This window comes from Salvelinus fontinalis, chromosome 39 (assembly GCF_029448725.1).
Source record: "Salvelinus fontinalis isolate EN_2023a chromosome 39, ASM2944872v1, whole genome shotgun sequence".
Lineage (NCBI taxonomy): Eukaryota > Metazoa > Chordata > Actinopteri > Salmoniformes > Salmonidae > Salvelinus > Salvelinus fontinalis.
Window position 1 is genome coordinate 10,412,897 of NC_074703.1, and position 16,301 is coordinate 10,429,197.

At 43.8% G+C, this 16,301-nt stretch overlaps 1 protein-coding gene across 1 annotated transcript in view; it reads left to right on the forward strand.

Moving 5' to 3' along the window:
• Nucleotides 1-16,301, forward strand: part of LOC129838329 (cadherin-like and PC-esterase domain-containing protein 1) — a 79,008-nt gene that overhangs the window by 33,791 nt on the left and 28,916 nt on the right. The window contains exons 11-14 of the mRNA XM_055905259.1: nucleotides 225-379; nucleotides 1,814-1,884; nucleotides 4,413-4,599; nucleotides 5,405-5,582. Coding sequence (XP_055761234.1) covers nucleotides 225-379; nucleotides 1,814-1,884; nucleotides 4,413-4,599; nucleotides 5,405-5,582 — 591 coding nt within the window. The remainder of the gene's footprint in view (nucleotides 1-224; nucleotides 380-1,813; nucleotides 1,885-4,412; nucleotides 4,600-5,404; nucleotides 5,583-16,301) is intronic.

The following is a 16,301-nucleotide window of genomic DNA, read 5'->3' on the forward strand; positions in this document are numbered from 1 at the left end:
GAAACATTGATTTAATCCATTTTGGAATAAGGCTGTAACGTAATAAAATGTGGAAAAGGGGAAGGAGTCTGAGACCTTTCTGAATGCACTGTATAGAATATAACCAGACTAATTGTAAAGCATAATGTAGTCAATGCTACAGAACACTTACAGTGGTTCCAGATTGTAATCATGTTATTTAGAGTGTCTGTATTCCCGGTAACTGAAAACCTGTCTATATCCAGCTTTATCCCGCAGCTTCTCCACAGCGCTCTCCTATCCAAGACTTTCTGTTTCGATGGTTCCCTAGAGCAGAGGAGTCTGGGAGTGGGCGACATTTCTCAGCATTGTTGGACAGAATCTGTTCTCATTATACAGAGCAGAGGAACCAGACTTACAGGTGAGCACAAGCGTGCGCACACACACACACACACACACACACACACACACACACGCACACACACACACACACACACACACACACACACACACACACACACACACACACACACACACACACACACACACACACACACACACACACACACACACACACACACACACACACGTCAATCAGTTCACATGAGGTTCTGTTACCTTGCTCTACCCCCTTGGTGTTGTCTTACTCTCCGTATATTTGGAAAGGATAGACCAAACAATTGAGCAGACAAATGACTGGTCTTGGGGGGAATAAAGCTTGGCTGAATTTAAGGATGTTTTTCGTTCCCCAACCTCCCCTAAGCATCCCTTCATTAAGCCCCTGGCACATGTACGTTAGTCTGGCTGTAGCGGGAGAGAGGAGCTTCATGCCCATTCCACTCGGACTGGAACATAATTAGGTTAAATCCCTGCTTGGCTGGGTGCTGGCTCCACTGGTGGGCCCCATCCGGCCTCCCATCCTTCCCATGGCTGTGGCACGGAGCTGGGCTGCTGGAACTCAGAACACAGCCTCCCTCTGCCCTCGGGCTGGGTGGACTTCTGGTGCTGAGCACGGAGCTAGGAGCATGTAGCATGCTCAGGGGCAGGGAACCAGGCGAAATAATGAGGATGATGGGAAGAAAGAATGGGAGTTATTAGAGGAATGGGGATGGTAAGGGGTAGAGGAAGGGTTGGTGATGGAAGGGTTTGGAAGAGGACTGGAAGGGGGAACAGGGTGCTGGATGTGGGAAATGGAGGAAACAGGGGTGGAGGATACATTTTTTATTTAACCTTTATTTAACTAGGCAAGTCAGTTAAGAACAAATTCTTATTTACAATGACGTCCTAGAGAAGAAGAAAAGGGAGAGTTTATCAGGCTAGAGAAAAGGAGGGAGTGTCTGGAGAACAGCCAGTATAGTTTACTTTGATTAGGTGAGGGTTAGAACAAGTGTTGATAATCACCTCTGGACCTCGTATAGGCCAGAAGGGAACCAATTGGAATGTTGACGCTGGCCAGGAAAGTGTGTGTGTGTGTGTGTGTGTGTGTGTGTGTGTGTGTGTGTGTGTGTGTGTGTGTGTGTGTGTGTGTGTGTGTGTGTGTGTGTGTGTGTGTGTGTGTGTGTGTGTGTGTGTGTGTGTGTGTGTGTGTGTGTGTGTGTGTGTGTGTGTGTGTGATCACCATATGTGTGTTTTTGCTATATCCATATTTGTGCAGTTGGTTTGTGTGAGACTGTGAATGTGCTTGAAATACTTATAAAAAGGTCATTTTATTAGAGGGCTTAAAGTCTGTCATCACTCTTGTTTTTTTTTTTTGCAAGGAAAGTCCTCAGAATGACTGAGTGGATGTTCCCATCAATCCCTGTTCCAATGGGACATTTATTTTCTAAATAATGACAGTCTTCCATGTTTCCCATAGGACCAAAGAGGCAGAGACACAGACCGGGTGGGACCAACACTCAGGCTCCCAGGACCTCCCTGGAGACAGAGGTGAGGCGCTGCTCAGGTGTCGGCTAATTGGTTGGCTCTGGAGCACCTCACCAACAGGATGCATAGAAATGGATTGGAATTAGAATGCTGTATATCTCAATGGTTTGAAGTGTGATGCTCTGAGTTCACCAGAACTCCACACCTGGGAGGCTTTACATGTCTTTTTGCAGAGCAAAACTGTTTGTGGAAGGTACTACACCAAGCACAGACCCTCTCGCTCACTCAACGTTGTCGATATACATCTAGTTTCCTTATAGGCCTATTTGTCAGGGAAACTGTTAAGCCAGTTATATAGCCTATTTATGTTCGTGTCTTTTATTAAAGAATGTGAAACAATGTTTCTGTTTGATCCTTGCCATTACATCATGCATAGCTTTTCTTTATATGGCTTAAAATAAATGTGTTCATATGAGCAGAATGTTATCTATAGGTTATAGCATAACTCATTTTGTTCAGTTATGAAAATAAAACATTTAATGCAGAAAAAATGTATCTCGTAAAAGGCCGACATTTCAATTAAAAAAAAGATTGGATGGATGGCTATGACAGTCCACCAATCGAATTGCGAGTCTTTCTTATGCTAATAATCTAAATATTCTGCTTAAAATAATCTTTCACTGCTACCCTCATTATTCATATTCTCAGAGGAGCAGAACAAGGCAATGGAATCCGAAGTTATCCTCTGCACGAGGAAAAGATATCCCGGCGCATGAAAGCTACACCAACAAACTGGAACAACAGACCGCAAATAAATCCTTGTCGCATAACCCTCACTGACGGCATTAACTCCAAGTTAACCGAACAATTTTCATACATATGACGCCTTTACAGTAACGGGTCGATCGCAACAATTTATAACCTTTCAGACAATATAAAAAAACAGTGCCGCATCAGAAGCATTCTGTACCTTTTTAGGAAGTAAAATTTTCCTCGGGCATACAATGTTCGGTATTGTTTGCCTGACAACAATATTGCTCTACCGAGCATATCGTGGAACTGAGAAAAATTGCTTTATTTACCTTAGTTTCACAGTAACTTTATGCAGTTACTCTTAATAAGACCTCCATTTTCTCCCAAACGCAACACAATAGAGGCAGGATACGTGTCCACATAATTAAGCATGTATTTAATGTATAAAAAATTACATCAACTAATTTTCAACCAAATGAGCAGTTACTGCCTTTTTGCTTGGTATGGCAGAATAATGGTAGGGTAGATGTGTTTTCTTTCCGCTAAAAGCCATTGTATTTAACGAATTTCAAAGTACTTTTTATGAGTTAGTGGTCTGTGCGCAGTCAGCAGAGAGGCAGGCTGCTTGCAGGGAGCTCGAGACAATTTGATTGACAGTTTTGGTTGCCTAGTGATGGACTTTAGCCCCGCTTCAGAAGCGGCATTCCCCGACCGACAAGTATGGCCGTTCAGTGGCGCTTGAAACTATCTCCAGAGTTTAGTGGCGGCATTTAAAAAGCCATACTGTACCATTTCAGACAAACAAATGCTATAGCTGAGGCGCTTTCAAGGCACCACACTTTATATACCCATATTAATGAATTTAAATAGGCCTAGGCTACAATATTCTACCCATATGATCAACATGTATTTTTGGCCATAACAATATTTTTTGCCATACATGATTTAATGAAAGCAGTAAACATACACCTCATGAACACAATCATGCAATAGTTAGCAATAGTTAACATACACAGCATTGTTTCACATTCTGTAATAACAGACTCATAAACACAATCATGCAATTGGCTACAGCTGGGTTCACAGATTCACCCTCGCTTCACAGCTTCCCTGGGAAACTTGAAGTAGCCTCACTCAAACAAGAGCAGAGAAGGAGCTTGCTTCTGCTGCAGTGTTCGAGGTAAAATATTAAGCTGCTGCAGTGTTATAGGTAAAATATTAATTTGGGCTGGTAGGGTGGGTAGGTGGCCCTATACTGTGCCCTCTGAATCTGCAAACTGCTTGAGGTTGGCACACACCAGAGTCAATTTCCTCCACATAAAGAGAGCTTTCTCTGGGCTTGTGCTCAACACGTGTGGACCTTGTTATGAACATTCCTCTATGTGTATTAACATTTTATCCTCCCATTACATTATTGGGTGTGTGTGTGTTTTGGTGTGAATGTCTTTTACTTTAATCCCTTTGAATGGGGATAATAAGCGCGTACACACACACACACACACACACACACACTGAGCATGCATGTTTTAGATAACCATCTTTGTTCTTTGATGGTTAAATGTGAACAGTATTCTGAATATCTTTGGGCTCAGACACACCAATGGCGTTTGCTGGCCGAGAGTACTTAACACCTCTGAACGTAATTTAGAGTGCGCTCCAATTTTGCATGTACAGTCGCATGAAAACTACAGAGGGTGGTCCCTAAAACACAGCGCGCTGAACGATCGGCAGATGAACACTAGGTCCACGTACGGTGTGACGTGTGCAAGCCTTTTTATCTGTGTATAATCTGTTCTCTCTCTCTCTCTCTCTCTCTCTCTCCCTGTGGTGTGTATCAGAGCGTTGTGTGGACCCCCACCTCAGACAACTGTACACAGACCCCCCTCTGACCCTCAGCCCCCCCTTCAGTCCCTGGGTGAAGGACTACCGTGCTGAGGTCCCCTTTGACGTGGTGACCCTACGCCTCCGCCCTGAACCCATCAGCCCAGCCTGTCACATACACCTGGACGAGCACAGAGGACCTAGGTGAGACCCTCCCAGCCATGACCTTTCACCCTGTGAGTCACAAGCTGGGCTTTCAAATGTATCCTGGGTCACATTCAGTGAGATGGTAGGTGTTAGCAGTCATATAGTTAGATCTCCAACAAGCCCTTTCATACTGAAGGTACCCACGAAGCATCGTTACCCATCGCTCCACAGAGGCTGCGGCCCTTGCAGAGCAAGGGGAACCACTACTTCAAGGTCTCAGAGCAAGTGACATCACCGACTGAAAGGCTGCTAGCGCGCACCACCGCTAACTAGCTAGCCATTTTAAATCAGTTACACTTACACCTGAACAGTCTTCAGGTCTATAATATAGATAAGTTAGTTATAGCATCTGAATTCTGGGTATGTGTGTTTTCAGTCCGTGGTGTTGTGGTCAGGGGATGTTTCCATGTCATTCTGAGTTCTACTCTGTGTGATTGTAGAACTCTGTTTCTTATGTCTGCAGCTTTGATCTCGGCAGCCAATCCCTGATTAGCACCCATTAGACTCAGTAGCACTGGGGTCAGAGGATTGACCTCTGACACACAGACGCACACACACACACACACACACACACACAGACACACAGACAGACAGACACACACACACACACATAGCGCTAAACGTGACATTTAGGAATGATTGTATAATCTCCCTCAGACCCCTGTCCTCTCTCTCACCATCCTGTGTGTGTGTGTGTTTTCATCTCTCCGCTCTGTGTGTGTGCTTGTACTTATGTGTGTTTCATCTCCCTGGACCTCCCTGGACATTGTTTCTGAGAAGCTCTGCTTCTGTTTTTCCACAGAACGGCAAACTACCCGGTCGGCCTGGGCAACAGCATAATCAACATCCTAGTGACGGACGAGTCGGCCGCCACAGAGCCCGAGCCCGTCGTCATGACAATATACACTCTACACATGTACCGCGAGAGCCGTCCCAGCCTGCCCATGTTTGGGGAGCATGTGATGTGTGGCTTCGTGCAGGTACGTGGTGCGGCGGGCAGGGTGGTTCTACACGCTTGTAACTCACTACCATACACTCACAGATGGACAAGCACTGTCAGAGACTGTACTGGATAGGGGGGAACTGATCCTAGATCAGCACTCTAAGATGTGTTTTGTTTCCTTCTCCATTATGAGTAAAACAAGGTAAAAATGTAAGGTTAGTGGGACTTCATGTTCCCCATCAAGTTAACCAAGAGTGACTTCCTGTCTGGGGGTCACTGACTTTACTGGAGGACCACGTCAGAGGAACAAAAAATACAATTTCCCTATTATCCTGTACCATATTCAAATGAGACGCACTATTGACTTTTACAGAGCCATGGTTTCAATTCCCGGAGCATGTGAAGTGTTTCCTTTTATGAGCAATGTTGGTCTGGCACCCAACACAAGTTTCATAGCATGTAAACAAAGGAAAATCAATTCATTCGGTGGAGAAGGAACGGTGCGGTTCCTTTGTTTTTACAGTATTTGTCATGTCGGCGGTTGGGTTTCGCCGAGGGAGCCTTCGTGGCTGGTCTGTGTAAAGTTTAGTGTCGGTTACGGCCGCGAATGGCGTCGGGAGGCAGTGGAGCAGCAGCCGTGTCGAGATACGGTTGGTTGATATTTCGAAGCCGGTATTTTCCAGATTACCGTTGGAATGTGGAGGAGCGGGGTCGGCGGGAGCCGTAAAGGGATTGAGAGGGTCTGATGTTCCCATGAGTTCCTGTGTCAGGGGCTATATTTGAGCTTTCACACCCCAGTAAGAGTTTGATTTGGGATGTGGTCCAGGACGCTCTGTCTCCCCCTCACCTGACCCCCCCCCCCCCCCTCCCTTAACTCTTCTCCAAACCTACCTCCCTATCTCCTGATGCGTCGTGGGTATGAGGGTGGCGATGGGGCAGTGTCCCGGGGCGGGGCAGGGTTGATGGAGCAGACCCTTAACTGACCAATCAATGCAGGGATATGAGCCGTTAAGAGGAGGAGCATTTCTGGACATTACAGTGATAGAAACAGTTGGGGACAGTGGGGTAAGTTGAGTCAATTATTTATGTTCAGTATCACTCCGTCAAGGGAAATATAGTATTATTTCTAACGATGATATCTACATAGATTTTAGGATGTTGTGTCTCCCTGGAAATATTACAAATTCATGTTAACATTACAGTTTTGAAAACATAGCTTGTCCCCAAAAAGTGGTCTCTTGGTACAACTTATGGGGTAAATTGAGCCGCGGGGCAGGGTAAATTAAGCCGCCTACAAATCTATGTACTGAATCACAATCACTTTGTCTTTTAATCATTTTAACCATCTTTTAACACACCTAAACTACATGTTTAACATAGGCCCTGGTGGTACCTCATACCCCAGTGATAATTTCTTCCATTACAAGAAAATACGTAAATGTGCTCTACTTGCCATTGGCTCAACCATTGGCTCAACTGACCCCATGGCCATTGGCTCAACTTACCCTAAGGCAAACATTTGGACTATATTAGCCCACACAGATACAAGGATGCACTTTCATGCTAGGTTTAGGACCTCGTATTGAAGCTTATAGAGACCCCAACTGATGTATAGAGCAATCTTAAAATGATCTACTTTGGCTTAAATAAAAGCGTCATGGAATGTCTAACATGATAAATTATCAGTTTGTTTTTAAACCTAACCTTATTACTAACTTGCTTACCTCTTTTCCCATCTGTTTTTTCCCTTCAGACTCCATGAAATGATGAACTCTTCCTAAATATTTGGTGAAATGATTCATTTTGTGTATGGTTTCCTAGAAACAAGGGTGGCTTAACTTACCCCTTTGGCTCAATTTACCCCACTCTCCCCTATGATGCTTCAAACATGCATACATACTTACACACACGGGCAACCACTTCTGAGCCTCATATGGACACACACATACTATATAAATACACACACACAGCTCATAACAGCTCCTGATGGTTCTCCCCTGCTGGTAGTGTGAGGGCTGGGGTTGTTATGGTCCATTGGGAAGAGCTGACTGTCTCCCAAATTGTTATTGTGGTCACCGAGCAGTCCTCACATCCCAGCAGGCATAAACCATCCTCTCCCATAGAACATGTGGTCCTGTTTATGGTCAGAAGCGAACGAGAGAAAAGAGGAAAAACATACTGAATCCTTGACAAATTGTTCACCAATACTTTCCTGGTGCTATTTGCTGTAGGCCTGTGAGATTAATGTTAATTATGTGTCTAACTGTCACTAATTCCTCATGAGTGTTGGTAAACATCTGACACCCTCTCTGTTTCCTACTTTCTCTCTACTTCCTTCCTTCCTTTCTTTCTTTCTTTCTTTCTATCTCTCATTGACACATGCACATCCTCACACTGTATTATATATAGGATAGAATTTGTCCCTGTGTAATTGTGTGTGTGGGGCTGGTATGCCAGCTTTGTGTCCTTGGTGTTGGGAGTGTTGCTACGGTTGTCCTCCCCATGCTTCCTCAGGGTTACTACAAGGTGTCTGTGTCTGGGCAAACACACTGTGTGAACCGCCCTACATTGTCCACTGTACCTCATTCTAACTCATTGATCATACCCCACCACAGCTGATACCCTCACTTAAACACATATGCACACCCACACAGCTGGTGACCCCTTCGGTGGGGGGTGCGAGGGGGGTAAAGGTTACAGGTGTTTTACTCGTCTTGGGAACAAGGTCGTTGCGGAGGAATAGACACACACCCTTCGTCCTCCTTTCATCTCAGTGCAAGGTGATACTGCTGGGTGTAGGCGTATGATGGGTTGGGGTCACAGGGTTATGTGTGTGTGTGTGTGTGTGTGTGTGTGTGTGTGTGTGTGTGTGTGTGTGTGTGTGTGTGTGTGTGTGTGTGTGTGTGTGTGTGTGTGTGTGTGTGTGTGTGTGTGTGTGTGTGTGTGTGAAGAGTGTCTGAAATTATTGGCACCATGGATTAAGATCAACAAATAATACCATGTATAAAAGCTATATTGAATCCTCAAAAACATTTGGGATTAATATTTTATAGTATTATTTTTTAGTAATAATACTATTATGTTATAGAAATACAATTACTCAGAGATAATGTTTTTGCAAGTAATCTTTTTTTCTTCTAAAAAGGAAGGTATCAAAATTATTGACACCCCAGTTTTCAATGCTTTATTCACCTCCCCTTGCGAGGATAACGACACTGAGCCTTTTTCTAAAATGTTTATGAAACACATTGGGAGGGAGCTTTCTTTGTGGATTTTGATGTGTGCTTGGGGTTATTGTCTTGCTGGAAGATCCACTTACGGCCAAGTTTCAGCCTCCTGGCAGAGGCAACCAGGTTCTTTGCAAAAATGTCCTGGTACTTGGTAGATTTCATAATGCTGTGCTCTGGACACCATATGTGAACTGATTTCCCCCCCATCTATCTTCCGAGCTTGTGCTGCTAGGTGACCTAAACTTGGACATGCTTAACTTCTTTGGGGTAGGGGCAGTATTTTCACGTCCGGATGAAAAGCGTGCCCAGAGTAAACTGCCTGCTACTCAGGCCCAGATGCTAGGATATGCATAGTATTTATTGGTAGATTTGGATAGAACACACTCTGAAGTTTCTAAAACGGTTTGAATGATGTCTGTGAGTATAAGAGAACTCATATGGCAGGCAAAAACCTGAGAAGAAATCCAACCAGGAAGTGGGAAATCTGAGGTTTGTAGTTTTTCAACTCTTTGCTTATCGAAGATACAGTGGAAATAGGGTCATATTGCACTTCCTAAGGCTTCCACTAGATGTCAACAGTCTTCAGGACCTTGTTTGATGCTTCTACTGTGAAGTGGGGGCGAATGAGAGGGGATTGAGTAAGGTCTCTCCCAGAGTGCCACGAGCTGACCATGCACGTTCATGTGATAGGTAGCTTGCGTTCCATTGCATTTCTACAGACAAAGGAAATCTCCGGTTGGAACATTGTTGAAGATTTATGTTAAAAACATCCTAAAGATTGATTTTATACTTCGTTTGACATGTTTCTACGGACTGTAACGGAACTTTTTGACTTTTTGTCTGGACCTAGTGCTCGCGCCTCATGAATTTGGAATACTGGGCTAAACGTGCTAACAAAAAGGAGCTATTTGGACATAAATGATGACCTTTATTGAACAAATCAAACATTTATTGTGGAACTGTGATACCTGGGAGTGCATTCTGATGAAGATCATCAAAGGTAAGTGAATATTTATAATGCTATTTCTGACTTCTGTTGACTCCAACATGGCGGATATCTGTTTGGCTTGATTTATCGTCTGAGCGCCGTACTCAGATTATTGCATGGTTTGCTTTTTCCGTAAAGTTTTTTTTAAATCTGACACAGCGGTTGCATTAACACCCCAGCCATCCTACAATCTAAGCTTGATGCCCTCAATCTCACACAAATTATCAATGAACCTACCAGGTACCACCCCAAAGCCGTAAACACGGGCACCCTCATAGATATCATCCTAACCAACTTGCCCTCTAAATACACCTCTGCTGTTTTCAACCAAGATCTCAGCGATTACTGCCTCATTCCCTGCATCCGTAATGGGTCAGCGGTCAAACGACCTCCACTCATCACTGTCAAACGCTCCCTGAAACACTTCAGCGAGCAGGCCTTTTCTAATCGACCTGGCCCGGGTATCCTGGAAGGATATTGACCTCATCCCGTCAGTAGAGGATGCCTGGTTATTTAAAAAAAATGCCTTCCTCACCATCTTAAATAAGCATGCCCCATTCAAGAAATTTAGAACCAGGAACAGATATAGCCCTTGGTTCTCCCAAGACCTGACTGCCCTTAACCAAGATAAAAACATCCTATGGCGTTCTGCATTAGCATCGAACAGCCCCCGTGATATGCAACTTTTCAGGGAAGTTAGAAACCAATATACACAGGCAGTTAGAAAAGCCAAGGCTAGCTTTTTCAAGAAGAAATTTGCTTCCTGCAACACAAACTCAAAAAAGTTCTGGGACACTATAAAGTCCATGGAGAATAAGAACACCTCCTCCCAGCTGCCCAATGCACTGAGGATAGGAAACTCTGTCACCACCGATAAATCCACTATAATTGAGAATTACAATAAGCATTTTTCTACGGCTGGCCATGCTTTCCACCTCGCTACCCCTACCCCGGTCAACAGCACTGCACCCCCCACAGCAACTCGCCCAAGCCTTCCCTATTTCTCCTTCTCCCAAATCCAGTCAGCTGATGTTCTGAAAGAGCTGCAAAATCTGGACCCCTACAAATCACCCGGGCTAGACAATCTGGACCATTTCTTTCTAAAATTATCTGCCGAAATTGTTGCAACCCCTATTACTAGCCTGTTCAAACTCTCTTTTGTGTCGTCTGAGATTCCCAAAGATTGGAAAGCAGCTGCGGTCATCCCCCTCTTCAAAGGGGGCGACACTCTTGACCCAAACTGCTACAGACCTATATCTATCCTACCCTGCCTTTCTAAGGTCTTCGAAAGCCAAGTCAACAAACAGATTACCCACCATTTTGAATCCCACCGCACCTTCTCCGCTATGCAATCTGGTTTCAGAGCTGGTCATGGGTGTACCTCAGCCACGCTCAAGGTCCTAAACGATGTCTTAACCGCCATCGATAAGAAACAATACTGTGCGGCCGTATTCATTGACCTGGCCAAGGCTTTCGACTCTGTCAATCCCCACATCCTCATCGGCAGACTCGATAGCCTTGGTTTCTCAAATTATTGCCTCGCCTGGTTCACCAACTACTTCTCTGATAGAGTTCAGTGTGTCAAATCAGAGGGCCTGTTGTCCGGGCCTCTGGCAGTCTCTATGGGAGTGCCACAGGGTTCAATTCTTGGGCCGACTCTCTTCTCTGTATACAGTACATCAATGATGTCGCTCTTGCTGCTGGTGAGTCTCTGATACAACTCTACGCAGACGACACCATTCTGTATACTTCTGGCCCTTCTTTGAACACTGTGTTAACAACCCTCCAGACGAGCTTCAATGCCATACAACTCTCCTTCCATGGCCTCCAACTGCTCTTCAATACAAGTAAAACTAAATGCATGCTATTCAACCGATCGCTGCCTGCACCTACCCGCCCGTCCAGCATCACTACTCTGGATGGTTCTGACTTGAATATGTGGACAACTACAAATACCTAGGTGTCTGGTTAGACTGTAAACTCTCCTTCCAGACTCACATCAAACATCTCCAATCCAAAGTAGAATTGGTTTCCTAGAATTGGCTTCTAGAATTGGCTTCCTATTTCGCAACAAAACATCCTTCACTCATGCTGCCAAACATGCCCTCGTAAAACTGACCATCCTACCGATCCTCGACTTCAGCGATGTCATTTACAAAATAGCCTCCAATACCCTACTCAATAAATTGGATGCAGTCTATCACAGTGCCATCCGTTTTGTCACCAAAGCCCCATATACTACCCACCAATGCGGCCTGTACGCTCTCGTTGGCTGACCCTCGCTTCATACTCGTCGCCAAACCCACTGGCTCCAGGTCATCTACAAGACCCTGCTAGGTAAAGTCCCCCCTTATCTCAGCTCACTGGTCACCATAGCGGCACCCACCTGTAGCACGCGCTCCAGCAGGTATCTCTCTGTTCACCCCCAAAACCAATTCTTCCTTTGGCCGCCTCTCCTTCCAGTTCTCTGCTGCCAATGACTGGAACGAACTACAAAAATCTCTGAAACTGGAAACACTTAACTCCCTCACTAGCTTTAGACAACAGCTGTCAAAGCAGCTCACAGATTACTGCACCTGTACATAGTCCATCTATAATTTAGCCCAAACAACTACCTTTTCCCCTACTGTATTTATTTATTTATTTTGCTCCTTTGCACCCCATTATTTATATTTCTACTTTGCACATTCTTTCACTGCAAATCTACCATTCCAGTGTTTTACTTGCTATATTGTATTTACTTTGCCACCATGGCCTTTTTTGCCTTTACCTCCCTTATCTCATCTCATTTGCTCACATTGTATATAGACTTATTTTTCTACTGTATTATTCACTGTATGTTTGTTTTATTCCATGTGCAACTCTGTGTTGTTGTATGTGTCGAACTGCTTTGCTTTATCTTGGCCAGGTCGCAATTGTAAATGAGAACTTGTTCTCAACTTGCCTACCTGGTTAAATAAAGGTGAAATAAAAATAAATTAATAAATAAATTCTGCATATGCATCACCATTGGTTTCTGTGGTCAAATTCCTCTATTGTCCTCTCATCTGACCATAGCACCTGGTTCCAATCCAAGTGCCAATGCCGTTTAGCAAACTTGAGTCTAATTGTGGATTTGGATACTTGGTATCGAGCAACACTTCATTTCCAGTGGTTTTAAACGTATTAATTATTGTCCTAATAGTGGTAAGTGGTAAATAAATACAGTTGAAGTCGGAAGTTTACACACACCTTAGCCAAATACATTTAAACTCAGTTTTTTCACAATTCCTGACATTTAATCCTATTAAAAATTCCCTGTCTTAGGTCAGTTAGGATCACCACTTTATTTTAAGAATGTGAAATGTCAGAATAATAGTAGAGATTATGATTTATTTCAGCTTTTATTTCTTTCATCACATTCCCAGTATGTCAGAAGTTTACATACACTCAATTAGTATTTGGTAGCATTGCCTTTAAATTGTTTAACTTGGGTCAAACGTTTCGGTTAGCCTTACAAAAGCTTCCTACAATAAGTTGGGTGGATTTTGGCCCATTCCTCCTGACAGGACTGGTGTAACTGAGTCAGGTTTGTAGGCCTCCTTGCTCGCACACGCTTTTTCAGTTCTGCCCACACATTTTCTATAGGATTGAGGTCAGGGCTTTGTGATGGCCACTCCAATACCTTGACTTTGTTGTCCTTAGGCCATTTTGCCACAACTTTGGAAGTATGCTTAGGGTCATTGTCCAGTTGGAAGAACCATTTGCGACCAAGCTTTAACTTCCTGACTGATGTCTTGAGATGTTGCTTCAATATATAATTTTCCTGCCTCATGATGCCATCTATTTTGTGAAGTGCACCAGTACCTCTTGCAGCAAAGAACCACCACAACATGATGCTGCCACCTCCGTGCTTCAAGGTTGAGATGGTGTTCTTCGGCTTGCAAGCATACCCCTTTTTCCTCCAAACATAACGATGGTCATTATGGTCAAACAGTTCTATTTTTGTTTCATCAGACCAGAGGACATTTCACCAAAAAGTACGATCTTTGTCCCAATGTGCAGTTGCAAACCGTAGTCTGGCTTTTTGATGGCGGGTTTGGAGCAGTGGCTTCTTCCTTGCTGAGTGGCCTTTCAGGTTATGTCGATATAGGACTCGTTTCACTGTGGATATAGATACTTTTGTACCAGTTTCCTCCAGCATCGTCACAAGGTCCTGTTGTTCTGGGATTTATTTGCGCTTTTCGCACCAAAGTACATTCATCTCTAGGAGACAAAACGTGTCTCCTTCCTGAGCGGTATGACGGCTGCGTGGTATGACGGCTGCGTGGTCCCATGGTGTTTATACTTGCATACTATTGTTTGTACAGATGAATGTGGTACCTTCAGGCGTTTGGAAATTGCTCCCAAGGATGAACCAAACTTGTGGAGGTCTACCATTTTTTTTCTGAGGTCTTGGCTGATTTCTTTTGATTTTCCAATGATGTCAAGCAAAGAGGCACTGAGTTTGAAGGTAGGCCTTGAATTACATCCACAGGTACACCTCCAATTGACTCAAATTATGTCAATTAGCCTATCAGAAGCTTCTAAAACCATGACACCATTTTCTGGAATTTTCCAAGCTGTTTAAAGGCACAGTCAACCTAGTGTATGTAAACTTATGACCCACTGGAATTGTGATACAGTGAAATATAAGTTAAATAATCTGTCTGTAAGCAATTGTTGAAAAAATTACTTTTGTCAAATTAGATGTCCTAACCGATTTGGCAAAACTGTAGTTTGTTAACAAGAAATGTGTTGAGTGGTTGAATTAGTTTTAATGACTCCAACCTAAATGTATGTAAACATCCAACTTCAACTGTAGCTATTTTTGTACCCTTTTGCCTGATTTATGAACCATGGTGATGGATTACAAATGGATTTTATTTACGTGTTTCCTAATTTTTATACCCCAGTGAAACAGGAAGCCATGTAAGGCCACAATACAGTAAACTGAGATGATCTTTAAACATTTTTTAAAAATAAAACATGTATTTATAATGATCTTCAGGAATTCTTTTTGAGAATTTGTTTTATTACTTTTTAAACAAAATCCTTTACTCTGAGCAATTGGATTAGTATAAAATAATATACCTCTAATTTTCCAAAGTGTGTGTTTTTTAGCATTCAATATAGCTCAGTATTTGTATTATTTATTTAATACAGTATTGTTTTTGATCGTCTTTATCAAGAATGCCAATCATTTTGGAGGTGACTGTAATATCCACATTAGATATATTAATCATCATCATTGTAATGACTGTAATCTGTTTTGACTCGGAGCGTAAAGGGAATCCCAACCACCGTCCAATTCTTCTATCTCATCCAACAGCCACCAGTCAGGAAGGGTTACTATCAGACATGCTCGAGGCTGATTTGGGACAGGGTGTATGAACGAATGGAATGCTGCTGACACACATCACACATAACCCTGTGACCCCAACCCATCCTACTCCTACACCCAGCTGTATCATCTTGCACTGGAATGAAAGGAAGGGTGTGGGTCAAAATGTGTGCCATTTCTTCCCCGAACATATAATACAGCTCCGGATTTCTATTGTTTATTTTTTGCTCATCTTTATCAAGGGTGCCAATAATTTAGGAGGTGACTGTATATGAATGGAAGGTGAGCTACAGTAAGTTCCCCCTCTCTCTCCTGTAGGACACCCCATTTGGATAGAGGTTCAGAGGCTCCTAGAACCCCTTCCTTTCTGTATCCCCTCTCTTCCTCCCTCATCCCTCCATTCCTCTCATCCTTCATGTGATGGAGTCTTCTCAGCATCCTTCCTGGGCAGACCGCTTGATCTGTCTTTGTGACTTAAGACCTCTGTTTATCTGTGTTAGAATGATTTGATCTCTTTCTCTCTCTCTCTCTCTCTCTCTCTCTCACTCACTCACTCACTCACTCACTCACTCACTCACTCACTCACTCACTCACTCACTCACTCACTCACTCACTCACACACTGAGAGATTGTGGCAGAGTATAGATAGGGAGACTTGGGCCAGTCCGGGTGGTCTGGGGGATAACAAGGCTAGAGGCTTCATGCTTTCCTTCTGTCCTGAAGTCAGTGTGAGAAACACCTAGAGACCATGAGAGTGCTCTCACAGCTCTGTGCTTCACCACACACGCGCGCGCGCACACACACACATACATTCATGCTCAGACATATATTCACAAATCAGGCAGTTTCACACCACCACCACACCCCCTCATGTGAGCCATGGTGTGGAAACCATTAAGGGATCAGAGAGGAGAGTGGCAAAGGAGAGGAATTATTTTAATGCCGGAGCACGTTCCCATTTCCGTCATTCTCTCCCAGTACCCCTGGCCCCACCCTCTCTAATATCACCATCCTGCCCCTCTCTTTATTTATTTTGAAACACAGGTTAGGGACTTTCCAAATCAAAGTGACCTGAATGCATCACCTGTCAATTAGACCAGCTGAGGCACAGCAGTGAGAAAAGGGCCTTCGTGTTCACCATATTGAGGAGGGTTTTGGTTCTTGCTTGATGGTGCT